General features: G+C 29.0%; 1 protein-coding gene and 1 pseudogene across 1 annotated transcript; both read right to left on the bottom strand.

The window, feature by feature from the left end:
- LOC111306489 (F-box protein At3g07870-like) lies at positions 1 to 4,298 on the bottom strand (annotated as a pseudogene).
- Positions 4,299 to 8,399: 4,101 nt separating this feature from the next.
- LOC111306217 (polygalacturonase-like) lies at positions 8,400 to 10,491 on the bottom strand. Its single transcript, XM_022904126.2, has 4 exons — positions 10,289 to 10,491; positions 9,886 to 10,194; positions 9,079 to 9,594; positions 8,400 to 8,985 (listed from the first exon to the last, which is right to left on the bottom strand). Exons 1-4 carry the CDS (start codon positions 10,421 to 10,423, stop codon positions 8,743 to 8,745), a joined length of 1,203 nt encoding a protein of 400 aa, XP_022759861.1. The 5' UTR covers positions 10,424 to 10,491; the 3' UTR covers positions 8,400 to 8,742.
- Between the last annotated feature and the right edge of the window lie 2,748 nt (positions 10,492 to 13,239).

Here is a 13,239-nt window from a genome sequence, read left to right as displayed (position 1 = left end):
TTAAGAAATAATGACAGTACTGTCAATCCCATTGAGGCTACCAACATGAGCAATTATCTTAAAACGATTTTGCATTTCAGGAAAGATAAGCTCCTTGAATGTTCCTTGTTGTGGATCATATAGAACAAGTTCTCTGCTTATGTACCCCAATAAAATCTCACCATTTTTCAAAATGCATAGTACCCGGACAAATGTATCAGGGAAATGGACCCTGGCATAAAGGAATAATTTGAGATCATGTTGCGGCTATGTTGTTGGCAAGTAGGTTCCAATGGTAAATTCCTTGATCCAAGACTCCTTCACACCATATTCCTTCATGACCCAAATCTCCAGTTTGTCGTTATCATGATAAGCAGCTGCAGATAGACAACCTCGTAAGACCACCAGGTGATGGAAACACCTATTTAAGCCACAGCAATCAGGTTTAGGGGGGAACTCCTGAAATTTCTCTGTTCTTAGGTTGAAGGATATGATCCGGCTGGCTCTGGTGTATTTGTTAGGCTTAGAAAGCCAATGAAGTCTGCCTCCGACCAAAACCTGTGATGGTTGCCAAAGGAAACAGCAAGGAATCATTCCTAAATTTCTCCAACTGGGGCTTCCAATTGTTAGAACATGAACCTCAGATTGTACTAAAGTTGATGCAGGAATTTGGGGACCGCCTCCAGGTCTAAAGTTTCTATGATAATATATATGGACCACCTTGTATTCCTTTGTGGTTGGAAGGAAACCAAATCCATACAATCCGAATCTTGGAGGACCCTCAATCAATTTTGGGAGCTCTATGAAAAATCTGATAAACGGATTATAAACATAGACGATTTGTGAAGAATCATACAAGCATAGCAAGCCATTGCATGAATCTACGAAAAAGAACATACGCATAAACGAAATAGGAAGTTTCTTTAAGTTCACCTCTCCTTGGTTGTAAGCAACGAAATCTACAAAATAAATCTGATTTGGGACAGGCCAATTGGTTTGTAAAATGAAGCATGGATCACTTTCAGCCATGTAGTAAAAATGCTTAGTAACAAGAAGTGGGTCTTCGATTAAGCTTCGCCAGGCTCCGCCTACTAGCTTTGATTGCAGCAAAGATGTTACCGGAAGCCTGGATAGTATGTGGAGGACAATCTCCTGAGGGAGACGCTCCATCTTGTTTACTGCTGCTTGATCTGTCGTGACAAAGTGTGCTCCTTCTTGTTGAACTCTATCTTCATGATTAGCGAAGGTCGAGAGATAGAAGACACATTAATTATGCTGAGACCAAAACTTCTTGGTGATCAAAACAAAGTCTTCAGGTTTGAATAATTTATTTACGGACCAAAACTTCTAGGCGATCAACAAAGTCTTCGGGATTGAATAATTTGCACGTTAGTACAAATTAGTAAAACAAAGAGCAACAATTAAATAATGTTGCAATAGGCATTGTGCGTGAGTGGAGTGTATATGGGATCCACCAGAGCATGTTTCTCGATTGCAGAAAAGTACTGTTCGTCTTATCTATCCAATTCTAAGAAGCTGAAAATAAAATTGTCAAGGAACAAAAAGGAGCAAATTAATAGAAGAAAGTGATGAGAGATAAATTATCAACTTTGTTTGGTTATTAAAAAAATTAGAAGCAAATGAAATGGTAAAATATTTTCATGTTTGACTCCTTTGGTTAAATGAATTTAGCTTAAACCGTTTTTTAAAAATATTATTATATTGAATTCAAATTTTAAAAAATATACTTTGAAAATTTTGAAACTCAAAATGTATAAATATTATTTATTAAAAAATTTTATAATTATATGATTTTATTACAAATAATAGTAAAAATTGAGTCGTTTGATTCTTAAAGACAATAAGGGACAAATATAGTAAGATGAAAACAGCACGTTTATAACCAATAATAGTTTTATATCAGAGTTAGATCCCCCAAAATTTTAGAAGCCCTTAGTTTATATATATTTATATTAAATAAATTTAAATTAACCACTCAAATTAATTTTTTTTTTATTGAAAAACATACATTTGTGGATTCATATAACCTAATTTTATGTACTGTAATTTATAAAATTTTAAAATCATATTACTATTTATTTTTTTATTCTATTTTTTCCAAATCATTATTTAGAAATTCTAAAATCAATAGACTTGTCGTAGGTGCTAAGTTACAATAAAGTAAACAACAATTAGATTGACTTTCTAGTTTTATCTACAAGATTCCAATCCATGAACCCAAACACGTTTTACTTTTATTTTGTCCCTATAAGAAATTACTTTTATTTTTGTTTCTTTATGCATTTATTTATGAGTTGATGAAATTTATGAACTTTTTATTTTAATTCGAGTTCTTTTTTTTTTTTTTGGTATATTAGTAAATATAATCAGATTTAAAAATAAATAAATGAAACATCTGGATCCATCATTGATAACGTCGTGTATAAGTTAAAACATCATATTAACTTAAAGATGATTTTAGCTGCATAAAATAAAAAATTTTAATCCAAATCTTTCTAATTTGAAACTAATAAAATCCCAAAGATATCCTTTCCTTTTCTTAAAGTTATTAGCCACACAAATTTCCTTTCTTGAAAACAAAAAGGTATGACTAACATTGTAGTTTTTCCAAACCGGCACATATATAAATATCTCTTGGAAGATTGTGTCATCATCTAATATTTAAATTTTGGTCATATACACTTAAACAATGCATTATCTTTGTATATGATCAAAATTTAAGTCATGTTATCTATTTTTTTTCTTTTTTTTATATACTTTTTATATTTAATAAATTTTTTATAGATTTTATTTATAAAAGTGAAACCGTTTTATTGTGACATTTTTTGGGTTTTTTTAAAACTTTTTTTAGGATAAAAATATTACACTTATAAATAATTAATATATAATTCACAGATTCATTTATATATCATATAAGTTCTATTTATTTTTTACTTTTATTTCACCCTTATTCAAAATGTCAATATGCGACACCTTATATTTTATATTTTTATATTTTTTTCTTTTTTTTTAATTTTTAATTTAAATAAATTTATAAAAAAAACTCAATTGAATTTTTTTTATTTGTTAAAATCAAGATCAAACTAAGAGTTTTTTTTTATAAGAAATAAGATCGATATGAAAGCGTATTTTTGATAATTTAAGTTGACTCATTTGGAAAATATATAAAAATATATATTTTTTATTAGTAATTTAATTTTATATTTATATAGATTTTAATTTTAATTAAAGAAATTAATATTTTAAACTTGATAGAAGTATCTATATGGTACTCTCTACGAGTTTCTTATTATTTTTTATGTTTTTTCTTTTTTACCTTTTTTAAAAAATTTTAAAATTTTCTATTTAGTAAATTTGGTAAGAATATAAAGCCGATTAAGATATACACGACTTATCTTAATTTGATGCTCGAATACAGTAAAATTAATTTTTCTTCTGTTCTTTCAACATTTGTCCTCTGGTACTTCAGCTTTAAGGTAAATATTTCAAGAAACAGACCATTTAGATTGAAGATTGAGAAAAAAATCTAAAAAATACAAAAAATTGATTGCAAGGCAGACACGACAGTAAAAAAAAAAAAAAAGAGGAGCAAGATAGGTTACAATCAAAGAAGATGAAAAGTCGAAAGGGAACAACGTCTTCTTTGGTATATACTCTAGCCCATTAGAAATGAATAGGAGTGTCAATCCAGTTGAGGCTGCCAACTTGATCAACTATTTTGTACCAATGTGGCATTTCAGGAAATTTTAGCTCCTTGAACGTTCCATTTTGTGGATGATACAGAACAAGTACTCTGTTTCTATAATCTAATAAGATCTCGCCATTTTTCAAAATGCATAGAACTTTAACAGATGAATTAGGGAAATAAGCCCTTGCATTATTGAAGTGTAGTAGTTATAATAATATTTTAATTACCAAAATCGATTGAACTTATAAAATTATTTTATTAAGAACATATTTGAGTTTTTTATTGTATTCATATACTTATTAACACTTTTCTTCGATTTATGAATAAAATAAAGTGGACAAATAAATGAATGAAAAGAATTAAAAAAAAAAACCTAAATACAAATAAGAGTAGAAATCTAGAATAAAGCTCCGTAAGTTAAATTGTTGTCTTCTCCAGTCTCTCTTGGCCTTTACTTTTCTTATTTGTTATTCCCCTTTGTATTTTCTCTTTGAGCAAAACAATCTAATGCCTTTTCACAATCACAGTAACGTTGCCTCCAATTTTTAGCTGCTGCCTTCTATCGCCAACCACCACAAGCTTTAGCCTTTCCTTCTTCCTGCTCTACCATTGCTAGCCGAGGCCAAACTTGGATCCTAAGTGCGTGGTTTCTGTTTGGTGTTTTTGGGTTGAAAGATTAAGCTTGATTACCGGATTGATGCTAAGAATACAAATTTTCTTCTCTACTGATGGGAACTCGATTTCTCATGGACGAAATTGAGGTTGATTTTTACTGCTATTATATTCTAATGATTCCTCCTCCCCTGTGATTGTTGGGTTTGACATAGGGGTTAGTACAGTGGAGATTAGGCTAAAAATCAGTTTGAGATTCAAAAATTATAATTTAAAAGAAATTCTATTTTATTCAACTGAGCTTTGACTTCAAACAGAAAAAAAGGTTTCAAAAAGAAAAACCCTCTTATTCGACCGACTTCGAATTTTAAAATTTTCATGATCCTATAGTTTTTATCTGAATCAAATTCCAATTTTCTGTTTATTCAGTTTTTTTTTTTTATCTTATATTTGATTCTATCTGAAACATAAAGTAAAAATAATAATAAAATAAAAAGAAAACAAAAGAAACGGGCCTAATTCTGATCGAACCTAAATTAGATGGCCCATAAATATCCAAATATCAAAGTTAAATCGCAACTCAAACTTTGAACGGCTGAATTATGATCCAATAAAATCATAAATCAGAATTTTGGAAATTAAAAACTTCGGAGGTAAATGGGTGTCGACATATATTTCATTGTGAAAGAATTAAATTAGATGCAATTTTGCTTACTGGCTCAAATTCGTTTTCTCGTCAGCCTTTTCGCCATACTTGGCACCTATTTCAAAAATACCAATTGAGATTTAGCAATTGAGGTGAACAAAAGTAATAGGACTGATAAAGCTGCAATATTCACTTGTACACCCATGTTTTTTGCTTTTCCAAGAATCCAGAGTTCTTCTTTCTATTTTTAAATGAGATTTTCTTGTGAAGGAACAATGATTTTGCCTTTTCTTTTGTTTCAAACCATTTTTATAGAGTTTTTGAGAAAGCTACATAAAACTTGAAATTTATGAAATTTTTTATAAAATATAAATAAATAAAAATTTTAATAAATAATTTGAACCGATAGATTGACTCAGTTTAATATAAAAATCAATAATATGTAAAAAAAATATTTAAAAATATTATTTATAATTCAAATTTAATTAATACGTATTCAACGATTAAAATTTTATCAATAATTTTTACTAAAAATATTTATTTAATAATATATCAAAATTTATTAAAAAATTTTTAAATTTTACACGTTTAATCTATATGATAAGATCTTTTAATTTATCGATTTTGATTTTCGATTTTAATTTTCATTTACTCATTTTTTATAAAAAAACTTTACGAACTCTACCTATACAATTTCATTTAAATTTTTCTCCCAACTAAATGCTTTCTAATTTTATCATTGTGAGTAAAATACGAGCTTGGAATACTTATTATTACTTTTTTCCTTTTATATCTGCAAGAAGTAAGTATAATTTGCGGTTTGCCACACACTTTAAACAAATTAGCTAAAACTAATTTATATGTAGGACGAGAAGAGAGAGAAAGAAGGGAAGGGAAAGAGTAAGAGTGTTCATTTAGTTATTTGGTTAATTTCGAACATAATTACTAAAAAATAAGTTAACCGATTTATGTTATTTTATTTTCGTAAATCAAATTGAATATATTAGTTTCAAAAGTTAATCGATCATATTAAATTCAATCAATTTAATTAATTTTTTTAGCTAATTGAATAATAAATACATTTAAGTTAAAAAATTTTTAAACTCTTAATTTTTCATATTTGAAACAAATTAAATAAAATCATCCAATAATTTAAATATTAAAATATTAAGTTAAAAACTTAATAATTTCGAAAATAAATAATTTATTTCATGTATTTTTAGCTACATTTAATTTATTATATTTCAGTTAATTTAATTTTTGAACTGAATTAATTAAAAATTGAAATTCCTATAAAATCATTTTTGATAATTGATCTAAATTAATTTAATGATTGACTGATTAATCAGATTAAATTAGTTCGATCGATTCGTGTAAACAAAACATTTATTGGTGTTTTATTACGGGTAATATATTTACATACATATAAATATGTTTTTTTTTTTTTTTTCTCTTAGTGAGAGTAACAATACTTGTCATTGAATAATGTAAGGTTTAACAGGTTACAGTTTTCATTAAAATTAACTTAAATTAAGGTAAGAAACGTCCTTCATTAGTGATTGGTATGTGATAATCACTCTAAACATTATAATAATTTACATATGGTAATTAAATCATTATGTTTGATAAGCACTAAATGATCTTATGTGACAATGATTTTGGATTATCAAAATTGATTAGATCACCAAAAGTGATCAGATCACTACCTTAGAGGATGATCTAATTCTCATCTAAAATAATAAGAAACTTTTATCATCGAGATAAAATGATATATAAAATTAACAACAATCAATATTATCCATTTAATATGTAAATTAAAAATTTGCTTCCTATTAAAATTATGATTATTTTATATTATAAAATTTTATATTTTCAAACTATATTCATTGTAAGAAATTTAAAAATAATTTATGTACTTTTTAAAATATTTTATATAGTATAATCTTTTTTTTTCTTTTATTATGAATTTAATAGATTAGTTTTATTTCATCTAATTAAATTTTTTTAAATAATTTATATTATAAAAATTAGTTTACTTATTAATAAATATATTTATCATTATAATAATTTAATTATATTTAATTATAAAATAAATAAAATACTAATATTTTATAAATTATTATCTTTAAATAACATTAAATTTATTAACTTGAATAACTATTACAAAATAAATGATTATTTTGGTACTTTTAAACAAATATTGTTTGATTTTTAATAATACCATATACGTAAATTTTTAATTCTCAAGAATTAGTAATTATTAACTAAACAAATTGATTTCAAATTATAATTGATAAGATCACCTTAATAACAAGAACACTTTAATGATAAAAATACTATAATAATCTTACAAAAAATATCAAACGTTATCTAAAAATATAAAAAAAAATAATGAAAGTAAAAAATAATCATCCTCGTTATATTTTACATGTTAAAAGTCGCACAAATTAATTGTTTACATTTATCCAAAAGAAAAATATGTTATTTTTTCATTGGTGTACGTAATGCGATAAAAAAGTGAATTCAAATATATTTTTATTCATCTATTATTTGATAGAGTTAAAATATAAAAAGAAAGAAAATAAAAAATAAAGTGATGTTACAATCATACACTTTATAAAATGACTTCTCGAAAATATGATTTTTTAAAATATAAATGTTTACTACAAAATATTAGAACTTTTTTTACCCCGGGACTTTGGTTTACTTAAAAATGTCTTTCAAAATGTTAAGATTTACCGTAACATTCACGGTGCCGTGAACCTGAAGCTACCCTTCCAAGATTGCTTTACTTAATAAATATGTTCCTTTAAAAATCACAATTTTTGTTGAAGTTGTCGATGCACAAGCTTCTTTTCAAGCATCCCACGATGACTAAGGTAAAAATAAAAAATAAAAAAGAAACCATTTTAAAATAAAAGTTGGAGAATAAAATTTAGTACATTTTTTATTACTTATTAAAATTCGTCTTTTAGTGAGCTCTGCATCATACTTGACAACTACATGAAAACACCAGATTGGGCTTTAGCAGTTGAACATAAATTAAAGATTAAGAAATTATTTGAATACAAATTAAAAATTAAAAATTTATTTAAATATAAAAAAGGTATAGAAATTTATTTCAATAAAGTGATGAAGTTTTAAATTTTTTTTTATTATTTTAACCTTCTATCAATAAATTCAGATACGTGCTTACATTCAATCCTTTACACTTATAGTATATTATTCTTAAAAAAACGATCCAATTATTAGAATTTGATACTTCAACTTGCAAATTGGAGAGTGCAACTTCAAGATCCAATAAATTTCTGTTTGTGAATAAGAACAATTTTATTCGTAATTACACCTCTTCCGAACCAAATGCAAATATGTACGTTTTATTGCCCTAAATACAAATAAAAAATACCAAAGCAATTAAACATACTCTTTAAAATATGCCTAACAAAAAGCAAAAGAAAAATTATTATATATTCGTGATTTCTTGTCAACGAGTTCTTTCCAACCTCTGAAATAATCCTTGGAAATTAACACTCCTCAAGTATATTAAGAATTAATTAATGTTTAACTTGTATGACTAATTGCTTAGGAAAAAAAAAAAACTTGTACGAGACTAATACTTCATGATTTGCAAGGTGATGATAGAAAGAAAAGTCGTTTAACGTTACAATTGCCAAAAATGTCTACTAATCTTGGAAAGGTATTTGGGACGAGGTGTTCTTCAGTTATTGACAAGCAAGATTTCATTTGTTTGGAAACCTATAAATGCTTCCAAATTATTTATATTTTGGCAAAGAGATTAAGCACTAGGTTTGCTGGAACAGGCAGACGGGTTCTGTTTGCCAGAAAGTTTGGGATTCACATTGGAACATTGGGATATTGCAGGTCCTTCAGGTCCATTGTAGGCAAGGTTAATATCAGCGAGTTCCACACCCTCGCATGGCAAACCGCTGCTGCAAACAATTTTAACAGCTACCTGAGTAGAAGAAGTGCCCCCAATGTTCTTGAAGCTAATTTTGCTGAGTTTAACACGTGATGGAACCTGGATAAACAAAATAATCATTTAAGTAAGAATGTAAGCTTAAATAATTGAGTAACCCTTTTCACTTGATTAGGATTTCGACAAGTAATGTACCTTTAAATTGCATTGATTCCATGGGCAGTATTCTTGATCAACGAGGATAGGATTGCCGACATTATTCATGGTAATACCCTCAAAATGCATATCTGATGCCGAGCCAGGATGAGATGCTGGCCAAGTTTTGATCCTAACACCATTCATGGTATTACTGATGGTGCAATCTTTAACAAAAATTCCAGATACTGGTTCTTCACCTTCGTACTTTCCAAGACTGCCGATGCTGATGCCATGACCTGGTCCACAGGTTACTCCCTGGATAACCACATTCTTGCTACCATCACCTATAGAAACGCAGTCATCACCGGTTTTAATGTTTGAGTTAAGAATGGTGACTCCATTTGATCGTCCGACATGGATTCCATCCGTGTTTAGACTATTTTCAGGGGCAGAGACAGTGAAACGTTGGAAAGTAATGTTTTGACATCCCAAAACATTAACGTGGAACTGTTTGCTATCTTTGGTAGTTATGTCTTGTATCATCGCGTTGTTGACAAAATTGAACCTTAAATTCTGTTAAGCATCACGAGAAATAAATTCGTTAGTGGTAAAATCAAAGGGTTAAAATGTAGTACTCCTAATGCTAGCTAGGATGTAGAAACGCTTTGAAAACGTATTCGTGGTTCATCAACTAAACAATAGCCTTTAAATTCTTTAAATGCCTAAGAAATACTATGACATCAAGACAAATTTTTGAAGCTGTGCTTTTTCTTAATTTGAAGAATCACTCAACCCAAAGGAACTTGAATTTCAAGAATAATTTCACATTCTAGAGTTTCCAATATGAAATGATAAAAGGCTTACAAGGGGAAGTGCAGCACAATATTTGTTCTGAGCACAATTGTTCTTGCCCCAAGCAGCCGCTCCCTGGCCATCAAAAACACCACCGCCAGACATTGTTAACCCATCAACGTGGTTGAAGACTACCCACTCCGGAACATTGAAAGCGCTCGGATTGGCCGGAGCCATTATGGTGCCCTGAACCTGAAGCTCGATGGAAGACTTGCAAGGACCCTCCAGGGCTGCTCGGCTTAATAAGTACGTCCCTTTGGGAATAACGATTTTGCTTGGAGTTGTCGAAGCACATGCTTCTTTCCACGCTTTCAGCAAAGGCTATAAGGCAAAAACCAAAAAATTAAGAACGAAAAAAGTATCATTTCAAGAGAAAGTTTCGTATGTTCCACCGTTGAAGAAGTATTTTGCATACCGTGCTCAGGTCGGTCTTCCCGTCAGCCTTTGCGCCAAAGTTGGCAACTACATCAAGAACAGTAGATTTAGCTTTAGGAATGGAAATGAAGAGAAGTAATAATGATAGAATTGCAATATTCAATTTTACAGCCATGCTTTTCCTTTATCAAATATTTGATTTCTTCTTTTTTTGTTTTATTGAATTCTAATGAAGGAACGATGGAATTGTATTTGGGTTGAAACCATTTATATAGAATTGAGGGGAAAGCAACTACCACCAGAAGTTTCAACAAAATGCTTCAATGGCGAGTGAAGTTCCTGGCTTGGTTTCTCTCCTATTATTAGCTATTTTGCCCGTTACATGCTTAACTGTAGGGTCAGAAACTCAGGGTATACTTTCTTATTTGCGGTTCGTCACACACTTTAATCCAGGTGTGTGGTCAAGTATTGGTAGTACGGATCCCAAAGAAAACTATAGCATGAATATACCACATTCAACAATAATTTAGTCAAGTAGGGTAATTTTTATCATAACTGATACCCGTACTTCGCTATGGGGTTTTTTTATTTAGCATAATTAAAATTTTGGAATATATAAAATTTTTTTAATTGAAAAAACAATATATTAAAGATATTTTAGAGTAAACATGTTAAAGATATTACTTTTCATGCCTCTGGTTTCAGGTGTTTGTGAATAATATGGTGAAATTGCAAAACTTTCAAACCAGCTCCTGCATTAAGGAAACAAATGACACCACATAAAATATAATTTTAAATGAAGAAGCCTTGCTTTCCGCCTATCACCTAGATCAAAAAATAGTTGCTATCAAGTTGCTACATGAATCTCCTTGTTAATTGCTCTTAAATTATTCCATGAAGCCGAATGTAAGAGGCTAGATTTCCTATAACGCAGAACTCAAGGATCAGGAGCAAACAACTTTTAGACTGAAAATCAAAGAAAATTAGTTGCATCTTTTGTAAAAATTAGAGTAGCAAAACAGATATGAAATAAGCAACAACTTCTAAATTAACAGCATTTGGTACTTGACTTTAACATTTAAGCTTTAGAGGATAGGAGAAAGTAGCAACATGTTTCTTCGGTTTCATCTAAATGCAAATTATCATTAATATTCGAGACTCAAAGTGATTGAGTATTAAATTCCCCACTCCCAAGTAATTGCTACTAATGCAAAGGAACAAACGCAGGCATGAAATTAAATAACCAAACTTGCAAGTTAACACACAGAAATTAAATTAGTTAATCCATTAAACAGTCCAATTCAAGAGATATATCAAATGGGTATTCCAAAAAACACCTAAAAATCATGACCAACCAACTGTTGTAATCTAAAAAAAAAAAGAGAAAACCAAAGATACGAACAAACCTATCAAACGTAGAGAAGACGGATGATGTTAGGGTGATTGACAGAAGAGAGAAAGTTAAGCTTGCAATCCAAACAATTGGCAAGTTGTTTGTTCATAAGTTATTGAACGCAGATTTCCAAGAAGAAACGAATCAACAATATCATCCGCAATTACACCAAGCCTCAATTACACTTGCTTATCCAGATTTTCACGTTATTTAATGCATCTCCAACAACATAGAAGAAACGTATCAACAAATTTTCAAGAAGTCTAAGAATGTAAAAGTAAACACAAAAGCTTTACTTACTTGAACGTAGTTCATAAGTGAAACAATCTTCCATAGCATAAGGCATACAACAATCTAAAATTACCAAAGCAAATGAAACTTATCAAGTGATAATAACCAAACCAGTAGTCAAAGAAAACATGATATGAAACAGCACATAAACTAATCAGAACATGAACAAATGCATCTTACTAAAATTTAAACAAAATTAAATCATTTTGGACAAACAACTGAAAAGAAAAAAATAAAAGATTAATCAAAAGAAAGTACTTGTGCCAATATCAGAACCGTATTTTTAAATAGCCATAAACTTTTCCAATCATCTTACTCATTATCTAGATCTCTTTCCTTCATCATATCCACTTCTGCAATAACATCAATACTAATTAAAACACAGATGAATAATATAGTCAACTCAAAATCTGCAGAAGATCATTTCAGTTTATTAGGCTTTTTTCAGCTCAAAAGTACCCTTGTATCAAAAAGGAGACAGAAAAAAGAAAACTTAGAGAAGAAAAGAATTCTAGCCTTACATTTTTCTTATTTTTTTGCTGTTGCTATAGGATAGAGTTAAAACAGAATAATCGACGAAAAACTATATAACCAAACAAAGGTTCAAGGGATCAAAATTTCAAAATAGATAACAGATCTAGACAACCATCACTAACTAAGTTATTTACCAAATGTAGCAAAATATTCAACTGAAAGTGTTCGGTCTATACCATTATAAACTAAAATTTTCTCCAAAACCTTCAACAAAGCAACAAATTCAACTCTCAATTTAGTAAGTGCTAAAAGGAACATGAAGCAAGAGTTTTAATATAACTCACTGGACATGTCAACCTCCGGTATTTTCATCTTATTCATAGGAATGACTACGTGTCTACCACCGACCGGTAACATCATAGAAAGCCGGGAAAAAAAGAGAAATGTTAAAGAGAAAGATCTAAAATTCTAAATCAAATGAGAGAGATCTTAGATACATATTGATTAAATCAAAATTAAAGCACATCTTTAAAAGCATAACAACTCGTAGAAGAATATCTGTTCAATTTAAAATGTAGGAAACTAAAAGTTGTAAAGACATTATCATTAACAAAATAACTTTAGTGAGAATGAAACAATGATCCTATATAACCTTAGGTAACTTGTTGTTGCGCCTGAAGCAATAATCACAACAATACAGAAGCAATAGACAACAATCAATAATCAAATACGCAGAAAAAATAAAGCACACCAAGATTTACGTGAAAAACCCTCCAGTGTAGAGGGAAAAAATCACGGACCACCAGAAAAATCTTCACTATCAAATAATAGTT

This window comes from Durio zibethinus, chromosome 21, assembly GCF_047325235.1.
Source record: "Durio zibethinus cultivar Kanyao isolate XHJ-2024 chromosome 21, ASM4732523v1, whole genome shotgun sequence".
Lineage (NCBI taxonomy): Eukaryota > Viridiplantae > Streptophyta > Magnoliopsida > Malvales > Malvaceae > Durio > Durio zibethinus.
This window is presented reverse-complemented; position numbering and strand designations above follow the sequence as displayed.

Coding starts and splice junctions, on each gene's coding strand:
- LOC111306217 (XM_022904126.2), bottom strand. CDS start 10,423: ATGGCTGTAAAATTGAATATTGCAATTCTATCATTATTACTTCTCTTC. Junction 9,595..9,885: donor ATTGTGCTGCACTTCCCCTT/GTAAGCCTTTTA, acceptor GATGCTTAACAG/AATTTAAGGTTCAATTTTGT. Junction 8,986..9,078: donor GGAATCAATGCAATTTAAAG/GTACATTACTTG, acceptor TTGTTTATCCAG/GTTCCATCACGTGTTAAACT.